This window comes from Dermacentor andersoni, chromosome 4 (assembly GCF_023375885.2).
Source record: "Dermacentor andersoni chromosome 4, qqDerAnde1_hic_scaffold, whole genome shotgun sequence".
NCBI lineage: Eukaryota > Metazoa > Arthropoda > Arachnida > Ixodida > Ixodidae > Dermacentor > Dermacentor andersoni.
The window spans coordinates 54,112,112-54,126,538 of NC_092817.1; the positions used below are offsets into that span (position 1 = coordinate 54,112,112).

Consider the following 14,427-nt stretch of genomic DNA (forward strand, 5'->3'; position numbering starts at 1 on the left):
AAGCTGCTCTTCGCGAAACGGAGGAAAGAGAGAGAAAACATAGGCGCAAGGCATAAACAACTGCTTTTTGGAGGCACACTGCGCGCAACAAGAAATAAAAAAAAAGTTCGAAATATAATTTTGCGTTTAAACGTCATTTGCTCACGATGAATGAGAACAAACTTAATAAATCTGTTCCTTACCTTTATCGTTCTGGAACACCAGGTGCACTTACTCAGCGTCGAAGTTATGCGCAGCGATATGGTGCTCCGAATACTCCATTGTAGGCAAGGAAGTGCCACATACGTCGCATTTCATCAATTTCTTGACATCCACGGCCATCTTGTGAACGTTTCTGGTGTGTTTCAGCATGTTCTTCCTTTGGGTGAATAGTTTGCTGCAAAATTCGCAGCGACGTTCGTCATCGCCGATGGCAGCTCGATCACAGACGTGCGCCATTCCGAAGCGGAGTAGGCAAGACCAAGACAATTGAGCGCAGTCATATTTATAGACGCACTCGCGGCGTTTGGAAGCACATGGTTTCCGTGTCATTGCACACACGTGGGTTGTTGTATATTGCGGCGGCAATACAGAGAAGAAACGGCCCAATCACGTGACACACTAGGTATTCTGTGGCCTCATAGGAACAGTTGAAAACCAGCTTAGGGAACCAAATCGGGGGACGCAAAGTCGCGCGGATGCTGCCTTCTATTATTCAGAGGCCCCAGCCGGCCTGCGGGGAGACGCAGGTAACAAACTCGACCCCACTCTGCAATGCCGGCACGCATGCCGGGATAATTATTTTCGGAACCTCTGTCCAGTTGTCCAATCAAGTTCGTTCTTGCTATCAAATTCCAACCATTTGCACTGCAATAAATAAATAACTATTTTGTGCTGGTACATTGTTCAAATTATCAATACTGTCTACTTGGGAAAACGTTCCTCACGGCTGCCGCAACCCGTGCATGAGCTACACACATTTGTAAAAGGTGCAGAGCAGTAGCGGCCCTGCTGCTAGGCATTGCTGGGCCAAGACAGTTGGAATCTCTCAGGCGCCGGCCGAACAAAAGTATCCTGCAGGTACGTAAATGAACCTACGAAACCACGTGCACATACTCTCACGCAGTCAAAACCTGAAACTGAGGTAATTACGTGCGTGTTTGAGTACACCGTGTGCATGCGTCGTGTTTCAGCAACACGAACTCTCAACGTACGGTCGCTTTACGCCTTAAATAATGGTTCCTTTCTCTATTTTTTGCGCAATTACAACGCGACATTATTTAGGCCAATTACCAATTGAAGCGAAATCTCGCCCCAAAACTGCTCCGCAGGGCTCGAACGAACTTTTCTGCGGATTTCCTCCGGTAGCGCGTAAGCCGTCGTCTGCAACGGCAGGGCCAGCATGGGCGGCGCCACTGTCGAGGCCGCGCCGAGCGTGGGAGTGGCGCGGAGAAGGAGGGAAGTGGCTGGCACTACTTTTGGAGATTTGAGCATATCATGAGAAGCCAACAAGCACTGACACCAAGGACAACATAGGGGAAATTACTTGTGCTTAATGAATGAAATAAAGAAACAATAAATAAATGGAAATGAAAGTGGATGAAGAAACAACTTACCGCAGGCGGGGAACGATCCCACAACCTTCGCATTCCGCGTGCGACGCTCTACCAATTGGGCTACCGCGGCGCCGTTTCCCCATCCACTTTCTTGGGTATTCGTTTTCCTAGCAGAACCCTGGGAGTGTTAGCCAGCGCCACCACTTACAGATCTTGGCGGCGGTGGCGCTCTGTATTCGCGAGGCTTAGTGAGGCTCCCTAGGGCTAAGGAGCCTAAAGGGAGCTTATACAGTAACTCCACTACTACCATGGGCTTCGTGGCGGTGACAAAAGCGTTTTGTCCATGCTCTGAGCTTGTTTCTGTTTTTAGACTTGCTGTGTTCTTTTTAGAGCGCAGCTCTTTGGCGCCCATTCCCGCGTTTTGCGCCGCCGTCGGCCTCGCCGTAACCAAGGTCATCAACCGCGCGCTGCTCTAGCTGCGCGCGCTCCTGCTGCCATCTCTCGCGCGCGGCGCGAGTCTTGCTCTACCCTTGTCCTCCAAAGCCGGATCACGTGTTCGCTTATCATCTCGCCCCCTTCCTCCGCGCATCGCCGTTGCGGTGACTCTCGCCGCTACCGTCCACTTCGTACTCGCCGTCCCTTCTCCCGCTGTCGCGGCACTGCCGCGGTGCCTGCGGCGGGCGCTCATTGCCGCCTCACGCGTAATCCACGGCTCTCTGCTCCTCCGTGTCGCGTGGCTGTACGGCTCTCAGCCGTGTCTCTCGCTTCCCCGTTTGCAGGGCGCGTTCCTCAGTGGCATTTGTCACCTCTGGCAGTGCTTGTGCCCGGCTGTCCTTCTCCCACCTCTACTCTTGCTCTATACCTCCCCTCACCTGGTGCAGTGCCATTGTAGTGACTCGAAAGACAGTTATGTTTCGTCCCCTTACTTCTACTTCCTACCCCAACCTTGTGCGGCCACATTGAGGTCTGTCTGTGAGTGAATGAGTGTGTGACCTCTACTCAATACCCCTGTTCTCCACCCGGTTCCTCATCCCACCTCAGAAGAAACATTAAATAATAATTGCTAATCCCCCCCCTCCACCTCACTGCTGCGGTGACCCACTATAATATGGCGCGATAGCGTGGGATCGCGGTGTGTGCTGCCCAATCCGAAACGCAGAATCGCCTCCGTTAGGCAGTACGTGTTCTGTATGTGGTTGCCTGTTGTTGAAATAAGGCAGCAGCTGCGCTCAAGGATCGCATTTCCGAGAAGTGTAATCGTCGGCCAATTTATTTTGTAGCCTTTAAATAATAGGTTGGAAGCGGCAAGGCTATCACCTATTAGTGTCTTTTCTTTTGTGCGTGTGTGTGATATATTTGGTTTTGTAGGGGGTGGTCAAAGCATCCTTTCGTACCACGTGTTTCAGCACATGCAACCGTGTGGCATGTTAAGGCTTCTTTAGCCTTTAAGGGGTCTCTGAAACGGTTCGGACAAATTTTGTAGACACGTAGGGTACAGCTACAGTAAATTATTCGCACCACAATATGTGTGAAGCATCTCATATTAAAGAGCTACAGACGATTACAAGTTACCATCCTCCATAGTCGCGCATTTTTTTCCTCGACTCGTTCATCGAGTGATCAGGGCTACGCTTCGCTTTCACTGGCTCTTCATCACGGTGGGATGTCATGTTGTCTACTTCCGAGTGTCTTAGAGCCAGCGTGCGAAGCCTCTCCAACCTCTCCACCAGCCGCCTGACAGTCGATCCGAAGCGAGAGCTATCAAAGCAGCGTGCGTTGTGAGCATTTTGTCGCAGCACCGCGCATGTACAGTATTCCGGTAACCACAGGTGAGCTGGCTGTTTGAACGGATGGGTGGAGGCGTAAACTAAAGCCCCACTATACTACTATTGCTATGATCAAGGGGCTTTAGCCTAGACGTACGCAAGTGGCCTGACATGTGGCCTGAACAGCCTAAGATTGCTCTGCACGATCGAGCCACCTGGTGTCCAGAGCCTAAGCAGCCAAAGAGCTAATGTTACTCTAATCAAGTGTAAAACATGTTTAAAATTTAGAAAAACGTGTTTGCTGTAGCTCATGTACACTCATGCCCAAAATTTGCACTTGGAGCAAAGTAGAATGCACTTCGTTACTGCTATACAAGTTCTGTGTTTGGTTGAGCTCTGTGCCACCAGGTGGCTGCACAGTGCAGACCGTTCACGCATGGGTCACGTTTGCGCCTTCACTCATCTTGTGAAATGTCCAGGCCAAGTCTACTTGCGTTTACCCGAATACCGGATACACAAAACACTATTGTGGTAGTAATCCTCTGGTACCGACAGTTCGATGCACTGCAGCCACTCCGCTTGTCTGCTGCCTTGCAGAGGGACACGATGTTGCAGTTTGACATATTGTCACTCACTGTGTTTGCAGCCCACAACGTAACAAGGGTGAACCATGGCGCTCGTGAAAAAAAAGATCGAGACCTACACTGATCATGGAGCTCTCATCAACACTGAGAATATTGCAACACAAGCAGATGACACTCGCTGTGTGATAGCAGTCTTGAGTGCAGTGATAAATTGTCATTGTGCATTCTCTTTCTATTACTTTCTCTTTATAAAAACAAATGAACTAACATTCCAACTATTACGAACAGCATTTGTTTGCCATAAAGCTGAAAAAAAATCGATGATGCGTCCTGGGCAACCAATCAGTAGAGAAATAAATTTTTAAAAGCTTATAATAAATTACACACTTTGTGCGGAGCACTTAGATGCGTCAATTAATGATCGGAAGGACCTACACCTAACGACTCAGATTGATTGTACAAAATGGTCAAAATCGTATCAGGATCGCTTTAAATAGTAGGTTGGAAGTGGCAAGAGAATTAGCTATTAGTGTTTTTAGTGTGTATGTATTTGTATTGGGAATATTGCTTTTGAAGCACAGTCAGAGCATGGCCACGTGTTTGAACACATGGCACCGTGTGACATATCTTATGTCTGTTTGACATTTATTGTTTTTACAATATTGCAGATAAATAATTTGTGGCATTTTAAGGATTTAGGCTTTGTACGTATCAGCCTTTGCTTGTCGGATGTGGTTCGAAAGGTTCCATGTTAGCATAAGAGAAATATAAGTGCAGCATATGGCAAGAAAGGGGGTAAAGTGTGCAGTGAATAGGGGGGTCCCTCAAAGTAGACAAGGGGAAGGAGAAGAATGGACAGGAAATGGTCTGGTTGCAATATGCTGCTAATGGCTAGAAATTTTTTTAATGGTAATATTCTTCGAGTCTTTATTCGGCTTTTTTTCATTGTCACCTGTTATAGTGCATCGATTCATGGGGATGGATGTTTAAAACATACTTTGAACCCATACGGAAGCTACAAAAAACAGTTGTGGCCGCTAATGTTGCTATATAGAGTGAGCCGAAAGAACGGTTTCAAGGTTGTGGAAGTAAACAGGGAAGTGAGAAGGTATGGTGGCCTTCAATGAGATGGAATCCGCTTCAATCACAGGCTTGGATGAGAAGTGGGCTAGCGACATGCTGGTTGTGCCTTTGCTTTTTTGGGGGGGCCTGCAGGCATTCAAGAGGCCAGGGTAGGTAGTAATGAAGAAGAACCCCTAAGGGAACCTCAGACTAGCATCACAGTCAATAACAGAAAAAGAAGGAAAAGAAGAAAATTAGGGCTCACCGTGCGATAGGCTACATAAACATGCAAGGCAGAAGAAGAAAGGAAAAGTGGTTAGAGATTCTGGGGCAGTTAAATAGAGAACAAATAGGTGTGTATGTGGTTACAGAAATGCGCTTTAGAGACTCGGAAGCGCCACCAGTGATTATGCTTTGGAATGGTGCAACAGAACTAAATCAGAAAGAAGGGAAGGAGTTGGAATGCTCATCCATCAGGGAGCCATATGGAAAAGAGTCAATTCAGAATTTCAAGATCATCTTTGGTTATCATACACAATGAGTGGAAAGAATACCTGGATAGGCGCAACATATTTGTGGGCCAGAAATAATTGCAGGGAGAAAAATCAAGCGTTAGTAGAATGCCTAAGTGCTACTATTAAGGTTTTCGGGAATGATGCCAAAATTATCCTGTTGGGTGGCATGAATGCCCACATACAGGATCAAGATGGCTATACCGACAATAACGGGAAGTCAATGCTAGAGATTTGCATGCAACATAACCTCGTTATCATGAATGCAGGGCCTAAGTGTGATGGGCAGACCACCTGTGAAGTGGGACACCGGCAATCAACCATTGATTACTGTCTGATGATAGAAGAAATTTATGATAAGTTGAGAGAAATGGCCATTGATGAGCAAGGGTATAGCATCATAGGGCATGAGCATAAACGCATCCTTTTGAAAATGGGATGTGTAGTTGGGAAAAAGAGCAAGGAGCAAAGAATGGCCATTCCAAATTTGAATGCTGAACAAACAATAAATATATCACAAAAGTCGAGGAAGCACTTGGCAAATAGCCAAGCAAAGAATGGAAATATAGTGAGCTTCTAAGTGTAATTACGACAGAAATATGGAAAGAGAAGCAACTTGCTTGTTGGAAAGGAAAAAGGAAACCGAAAAACTGGTGGAATAGAGAGATATGAGAAGCAATAGCCGATTGGCAGAAAGCATCATGAGAGCACAGGCAGGCAAAAACGCGCAGTTGCTGCAGGATGAAGTAGCCGGAAAAATGGGAAATATACCAGGAGAAGAAAATCTATGGTTTAAATGCTGGTTCAAGCAAAGATAAAAGGTGAAAGTGAATGTTTGTTGTCAGAAATATATCAGAAAAAGAAGGCCAAACCTAGAATATTTTGGAACCACATAAACTTATTAGTCAGGAAGTCTGGAACAATACAATGTATCCTAGATGAAGATGGAAACAAACTGGAAGGGGACACTGCATTAAATTACATCTGAAGAATAACAGCCGAATCTTTCCAAGGCAATGACGAGGTTGTATTTGAGGGAAAAAAGAACCAGATCGAAAAGGAGCTGGTGCTGACAAATTTCAACTAGAAGAAAGCCGAAGAGAAAATTCCAAAGCACACAGCCACACAGCTACACGACGTTCCCATTAGGCTGATTAATGAACGAAGAAGAAAAAGTAAGGAAGCTTTGCTGAAAGCAGTAGAAAAAACCTTGATAGACCAATAACAGACAGTTGGCGACAAAGTAGAATGAATGTAATGTATAAAGGTAAAGGGGAAAAAGATAGGATTCACTCATATAGACCGTTGACCATTACATTGGTAAAATACGGGCGGTTAAATTAAAGCTACAAGCATGGGCAGAGAATAAGAGCATATTGGGAGAACTTCAGAATGACTTCAGAATTGGTAGGCATCTGGATGATAACTTATTTGTACTTACTAAGTGTATTGAAATATCCAGAATGGAAAGGAGACCGTTAAACGTATGTGGCTTTTTTAGACATTATAGGAGCATATGACAACATAGACCGCGACATCCTGTGGGATATTCTGGAAGGGGAAGGCTTTGGCGACGATTGTGTACAGCTTGTTAGAGAGATTTACCAAGAAAATACTGCTTGCGTTGAATGGGAAGGGATGGGGATCGAGGAGAAAGTTGATATCAACATAGGACTGAGACAGGGGTGCCCTTTATCCCCACTGCTGTTTATGATATACATGGTAAGGTTGGAAAGGGCACTAGAAGGAACTAATATTGAGTTTGATCTCATACAAACAGGTGGGTACAGTAGTAGAGCAGCAGCATCCGTGTTTGTTTTATGCGGACGACATTGTGTTGCTAGCCAACGAGCAAACAGATATGCAATGTCTGGCTAATATCTGCGGACAGGAAGGCGAGAGCTTAGATCTGAAATTTAGTGTTAAAAAATCAGGTGTTATAGTATTCAATGAAAACAGTGAACAGGCAGTGTCAATACAGGGCCAGGAAATACCTCGAGTAAAAGAGTATGAATACCTTTGTATATGGATAAACGAAAGCAATAGAGATATGGAAACACAGGAAAAAACAATAATAGCAAAGGGGAAGAGAAATGTGGCCATAATGAAACACAAAGCACTATGGGGATACTATAGGTATGTGCTCCATGGTACATTTGTAAATGCAGTTATTTGCTTGAAGTCAGGGCTCGATGGCAACCAAAGGTCAGTGGGACACCTTGCATTTAGTGCTCATGGGAAGACTATAAATGAAGCTTTGCAGTGTGATATGGTCTGGACAAGTTTTGAAGCAAGGGAAGCTCAGAGTAAAATTGATTTTGAAAAACGACCGAAGAATAGTAAAGAAAGGAAATAGGTTGCGAGAGTGTTCATATATTTGTACAGAAAAAACATTGACGACTCACAGTGGAGGAAAGGAACTAGGAAGCTTACCAGCAAATGCAATTATTATAGTAAGCAACATGGCAACAAAGAATATCAAATGCAAAGTAAGAGAGGCCGAGACAATCTCATAGGTGGCAGCAATGAAAAATAAACCTGCTATGAGTAACTACCTGTGAGGAAAAAACAAAATCAGGAATGAAACAATTTATGACAACTCAAAAGAAAGCTCTTTTTGAAGCGAGATCAGGATGCCTTACAACGCATACTTATAAAGCGAGGTACACCAAGGAAGAAGAAGCATGTACTTGCTGCGGTAAAGCTAGGGAAACTATAAAACATGTTTTATTAGAATGTGAAGATATCTACCCAGCTGTCGGTTTAGGCTCCCCTGGCCTCCCTGAAGCCCTGGGATAGCAGGGAGGAAAGTAAACATGTCCGCAATAGATATTAGTAAGGGGTGATCGGAAGTTTGGTGGCAGACAAATAGGGAGACCACGAACAATGCAGGCATACAAAAACAAAGTTCCCAATAGTGGTTCAGAAAGTTTGATGCTGGGAATTTTTTGTGTATGTGTGTTGTTTTTAGCGATAGGTAGGACATTAGGCAAAATAATAACAAGAGCTTGGTGGCGCAACCCACTGCCCCATTTCAAAGAGGGCAATCATAGCATCCATCCACTTAGAGTTACTGTAACTCTAGTGCCAACTATGCCCTTACCCCGTCCCCCTGTGCAGAGTAGCCAACTGGACACTTCATCTGGTTAACCTCTCTGCCTTTCACCTCTAGTTTTCCTTCCTTTCTTGTGCTAACACACTCGAGGAGAGGAAGAGAGAGAAGCACTAGCAAAGGCCTGTTGTGGAAAGGGCAACGAATGGAGGCAGAGAGCAAAGCTACGTGTTGCGCGCATTGAGGGCGAGCTGGTTGGCTGCAATGGGAACAGAGCAAAAAACATTGGCAAGTGCCACAGTCGGTTCTCCTGTACTCCATGCTTTAGATAGTTGGCTTTCCATCGTGCGAAGAAATGGGAGGGGGGGGGGGTTCTTGAAGATCGGTGGCTGGTCCCCTTAAAGGGAATAAAGTTGCGTAAAGGTTCGCCCTTTTGTATAAAAGCTATGGATAGAGCTACACCTCGTACGCGCAAGAGCAAATTAACTTGTACTGCGGCAGACATGTATGAATGTCATTCCGTTTTTCTTTCTAATCTGTTAGTCGTGATCAAGAATATGCGAGACACTTGTTTGCAGGCAATGTGCGAGGTGGCAAATATGAGTGTAAAATGCGCTCAAACAGCTCAAACCATGGCCCGCTTCGTGCAGTAATTTGCAATGGTAAGTATGGGGGAATAATTTATCTAGCATGCAGACAAAGCTTTTCGTGGCTGGAAGGCACGGAATATTTGTTTTAAAGAGCTTTTAAAGAAAACTTCATGCATGCAGTGTGGACAATTGTGTTGTGTTCTGCGACATCATCGCCGACACGATTGAATAAGTTGTGCTAGAAAATGCATGGATGCATTTTGGTCGCTGCAACCAGACGATTAAGATTGTCACCAAATGAACTATTGTGCCTTGCAGGTATGCTTTTGACTGTTAACAGAGGGTCAATTATAGCTAACCGTCATTAGCAGCAGCTGTACTGTCCGATTCTCATGCTGCGAATGCATACATTTCTACATGCCCACATATGTTGTGTATAGCACATTTTACAATTCGCTTATGCACTGACAAAACTGCATGGCTCCTTTCGGAGCCGGCCAGTCATGGCCCATTTGGAGAAGCCTTTGCTGTTGCCGTTGCACAACTGACAGTTCACATGGCACTTCGCAAAAGGCCTTTCTGGTTTCAGCATGGTTTGTGCAACTGGTCCGCTACACCCCGTCATACTGGAGCACAAGTTACGTCAGTATGATGTGGTTCATGCCATTTCACTATGCAAGACGAGAGAACGCCGCCGCTATTCTCATGATACTGTAGCTGATGGAAGAAATGCACGTTTGCTTCGCTTCAAGGCTAGTCTCAAGGACAAACTGCGGTGCCATTTGCTGGAATCTGTCCGTCATATAGAAAGCGATACCATGCGATACCGGTTACAAAGTGTTCAGCAACCCTAGCTGTTCAGCCATGGTTAATTCCAAGTGTTTGCATGTTTCAAGCATTGATTGTGTGGCGTCTTGGCTGCAAAACAACCTATCGCATACATCCCAGTCTAGTATGAAGGGTAGCAAAGGCTTTTAGCAAGCGAGCAACCTGATGCTTTCATAGTGTTTATTCAGTTTGCACGATATTTAAAATGCACTTTTGCCACAATAACTGTGCTGCTCAAAGTGTTCGTCTTGGGGAGTGCGGCTTGCCGATTTTGGCAGAATTATCGTGGGACAATTATTTATCACCGGTTTATTATAAAACGTGGAACTTCAACCACTTACATGTTTGTCTCCTCAATACGCACGTCTGCCGTGTGCATGCATGAAAGTCATATATCTCTGCACCAGGGTATTATGACTGATGCCATATGAAGTGAACATGCCACAAGCCCTGTGTGCATTGCTTGCTCGACTCTTACGACTACCATATTATGTTCAGTGACTTTATCGACCAAGTATCTCGCTGCCGCTTTGTTTTGGGGTATGCATGAAAGCTCCCGATGGGCTCTGTTGAATACTTCCAGCACTGCTGCACAGAGCAGTAAACCATACTGCAAGAGTGGGCAACTAAATTGCTGCCTTAGGAACGATACATGCTACCTACAACCCTAAAATCAAGGCTTCAATTGCCCAGCCAGCGAGCTGCATTGGCTGCAGCAAAGGCGCGAATGCGAGTCATACAATGTAAATTCCTAGGTCAGCAATAGCAGCGCTAATCTCTGCAAAGGTCCCCTCGAAGCTAATACTTGTCACCCAGCTGAGCTGGATTGCAATGTCGATGGCACTGAAGAAAACAAAATGTCGGCATGGGGTCTATAAAGCTTGCTTCTTCGCAGCGCGGCAGAACATTTGACATCATTTTGGATCATGTGATGGTGATCAGCAAATTGCGGAATGGGGAAAACAGTCTCGCAAGTCACCTCCCTTTGAGTGCATATACAAAGTCACTACATCATGCCAGAGTTGTGACCATGTTCTGACACACATGCAAGACCTGGTAGCAGCCAGGGCCCTGTTCCTGCTGCCCAGCTGCAAGTGTCTCGTGTGCTGCGTCGCGCCAACGTATCATCCCCGTACTTTGTTAGTACACCGTCTAAGGAGCTCAAGTATAAGGCTAAACCTTGTTATTGCTTTCTGTGCTTCTCTCATCTGGCGAAACTGCTAGTTTTATTGTGGCAGCAGTTATATGGACACTCCAGGTGAATTTTCTCTATCGGCATTGCCGTGAGATTGTGGATAATGTCCAAGTGCAATACGATCGCGCACCGTATGCAGTGGGTGTGAAGGAAAGCGTGCGAGGGTGAGCAAAGAAGGAAGGTGGCTTGATGCATGCCACCTGCCCGCAAGCCGAATGTAGAAGGTTATGTGAACAAGTGATCACAAGTGGAGTTCAACATGCGGTAACGTGATGAAATGTGTGCTACAAGTGGGGTGGTGCAGGTGAGCATGAGTCTCCTTCCCCAGCGGTGGCTGCGCGTGGATGAGCGCATACGTGGCCCACACGCCTATCTTGGAAGTAATCTGCAGTGGGTACAAAGACTGATCGCTTCATGTGCGCTGTCTTCCTTCGTGCCTAGAAGGCTGTATAATCTCAAGTTTCCTAGAGGTATTGAAGGGAGAGACAGCACGAAGTGTTCGCTCCTCTCTGTTTTCACTCTTCAACATGCCAGCATGAGACAACGATTGTTAGCAGCCCTAAGATTTAAATTTAAGCGAGCCATAAAACAGGATGGGTAACAGATTGCGACAGTAGCAGCCCTTACCACCTCCTCCAAAGCATGATCGTTGCTGTGGCATGTCAAATGATATTTCATCAAAAGCAAGCATATTTCACAATTACGTTGTCGTAGGCCATCCAGTTGACAAGGTTGGCTGACAAATAAGTTAAAACAGTGGTGCACGTTGTTATGTAAAGCGTTTTCAATGGAGATTGCAGGTCGCATTCAAGACATTGTTTCCTAGCTGCATTTTCTGCCGCATCATCACACTACACATGCCATATGAAAAAATGGTGCGCTACACCTGCAGTCAGGCGCATACCAAGCATGCATGCAAAGAATGAACCCAACACGAAGTCAGTGCACATGCTCGACCTGGTTTTTAAAACGAAACAAGTGATTGAATCACCAAAGTATATTCCAACTTTATTTTATGGCATTTGCTTGCACCTTCATTGACCTCGCCTGGCAAAGACATATGTGTGACACCTGCATAGACGTCGTGAGTGCAAAGGAAAAGTCTATTTTTGCAGTACCATTTTGATTAATTTATGTGGCACTATTTTGCATCATAACTGCAGGAGTGCGAGCTGTCATGGAAAGAAAGAAAGAAGCAAAAAAAAAACATATCATGCTCCTGCCGAACACCTTCACAATAACTGGTACCAAAGGTAATGAGCAGGTGTGACCTATGGTTACGCAATAAGAACACATAGAAGGCACACATTGAGAACATTCCATATTTACTTATATTCGTGCTAAACCATGCTGTCTACCGGGAGACTATATGTGTTCTTCCTTTCACCATGAAGAGAAGTGTCTTCTAGGAGGTAGTAAAGTCCCTACTCTTCCCAAGCGTCTCCATACTTGTTCTTCTTGCCTGTCAAGGAAGAAAAAAGGAAAATAAGAGGCTGCTGTAGATGATAGAAGCTGGAGCAGCAACAGAAGGTGGCATTATCTCTGAAAAATCATGGTACATTTCAAGGGCAGAAGTGTCAGAAGCATGTTCTATGGTCATGTGCAACAGCTAGAATCTGCTATGCTGTGCAATTAAAAATCATGGGGTTTTAGGTCTTAAAGCAGCATACGGGCCATAAGAAATGGTGTAGTTTGACGGTTCTGGATCGATTAAGGCTACCTAGGGTCCTTAACAGCCACTTAAATCTAAATGCAAGAGCGTTTCTGCATACCACCTTCATTGGAATGGGGGAACCCAGGAGTATCACCACAACCTCATGCTTAACAGTAGAATATTACAGCTGCTGCTGTCCAACGCTACATGGTCAAGGGTAGTTTTATTGTATGCTGCAGTCACAAAGGGTCAGATTAGGCTTGTGCAAGTATTCTATCGAAATATTACATATACTATTCAGTATTCATTTCGGTTACAGTTTCAGTATTCAGAATGGAAAAAGTGTAAAAAAAAAAAAGAAAAAACAAAAACATCCGCCTCCATTCCACCCTGTGAAAGTGGATGTACAGCAAAGCTGTTGCCGACGTTAGACGACGTTACACAAACACCACCACAAGCAATGTACGTCATGCACGCACATGTGCTGCAGTGCAGCATACATCCTCATTCTCCTAGGCCCTCTGCCAAGCACAAGTACATTATTGAAACAAATGAATGTGTAATAGTAAATTTTGTCAAAAAATGTGTAATGTACGACTTATACGCAAGCTGCTGACAAGATAGCTTCGGATTGTTATTTGAGTGTACAAGAAAACATAAATCTGTTAAGCAGAAACTGAATGAGAAAGCCCTTTTCCAGCTGCCATTTGAGGTCTGCTTGAGTGGCTGTGGCCGCTAGGTGGAGGTACCATTAGCACAGCATAAATCCTGATTCTTATAGGCCCTCCACTGAGCGTAATTGCAATAGTGAACTAACTGAGCCTAACAAATTAAAATGCTTTAGAAAATTTGTAAAGTACGACTTACACACAACCTGCAGTTATGATAGCATTGGACTGTAATTCAAATACAGTACGAGAAAACATAATTCTGTTACGCACAAACTCAAAGTCTTCCAGCTGCCATTTGTTCTTGCGTGAGCAAGCCATGAAAAATCCTGACCAACTGCAGGCTAATAGTTCCAATGTAATACCCATGCTGATCCAATGCACATGTTTGGATCTATGAGAAGCAAAGCTTAAGTGGTTAATTCAATGCTTCACAGCTAATGGCGATGCATACAATTTGGTGATGACAGATGCATGCACAGAAAAGCATGATATTATCAAGCAACATTCAGGGATTCTGTACATCTAGTGACCCAGTGGGAAATAGTCATTCTGGAGGATAGGATGAGGCAAGAATGGGCACACCTCCAGTGGCACACTGAATGGCTAAATCATGAAAGAATTCCTGAAGTCATGAAATATAATCAACCATTCTATTAACAGATCATTTTTAGTGATATTTGTTAGCAGACGTTATATCTTAATGTTTTATGCAGGAATCGTACATAGTGGGACATGCCCATTCTGGAAGATTGGTGAAGAACCCAATGGCTCATCATCATCATCATCATCATGTCCACTGCAGGACGGAGGCCTCTCCCAGCGATCTCCAATTACCCCTGTCCTGCACCAACCAATGCCAAATAGCGCTAGCAAATTTCCTAATTTCATTGCTCCACCTAGTCTTCTGTCATCCTCAATTGCGTTTCCCTTCACTTGGTGCCCATTCTGTAACCCTAATGGTCCAACGGTTATCTAACC

The 14,427-nt window shown here is 44.9% G+C and overlaps 1 protein-coding gene across 3 annotated transcripts in view; it reads right to left on the minus strand.

Annotated features, from left to right (window-relative positions):
- Window positions 1-12,432: 12,432 nt before the first annotated feature.
- The window catches only part of asrij (OCIA domain-containing protein asrij), a 36,123-nt gene continuing 34,128 nt past the window's right edge, over window positions 12,433-14,427 (minus strand). For all 3 annotated transcript variants that reach the window (XM_050184365.3, XM_055073785.1, XM_055073784.2), the window contains exon 8: window positions 12,433-12,586. In XM_050184365.3, coding sequence (XP_050040322.1) covers window positions 12,549-12,586 — 38 coding nt within the window. In that variant the 3' untranslated portion in view covers window positions 12,433-12,548. The remainder of the gene's footprint in view (window positions 12,587-14,427) is intronic.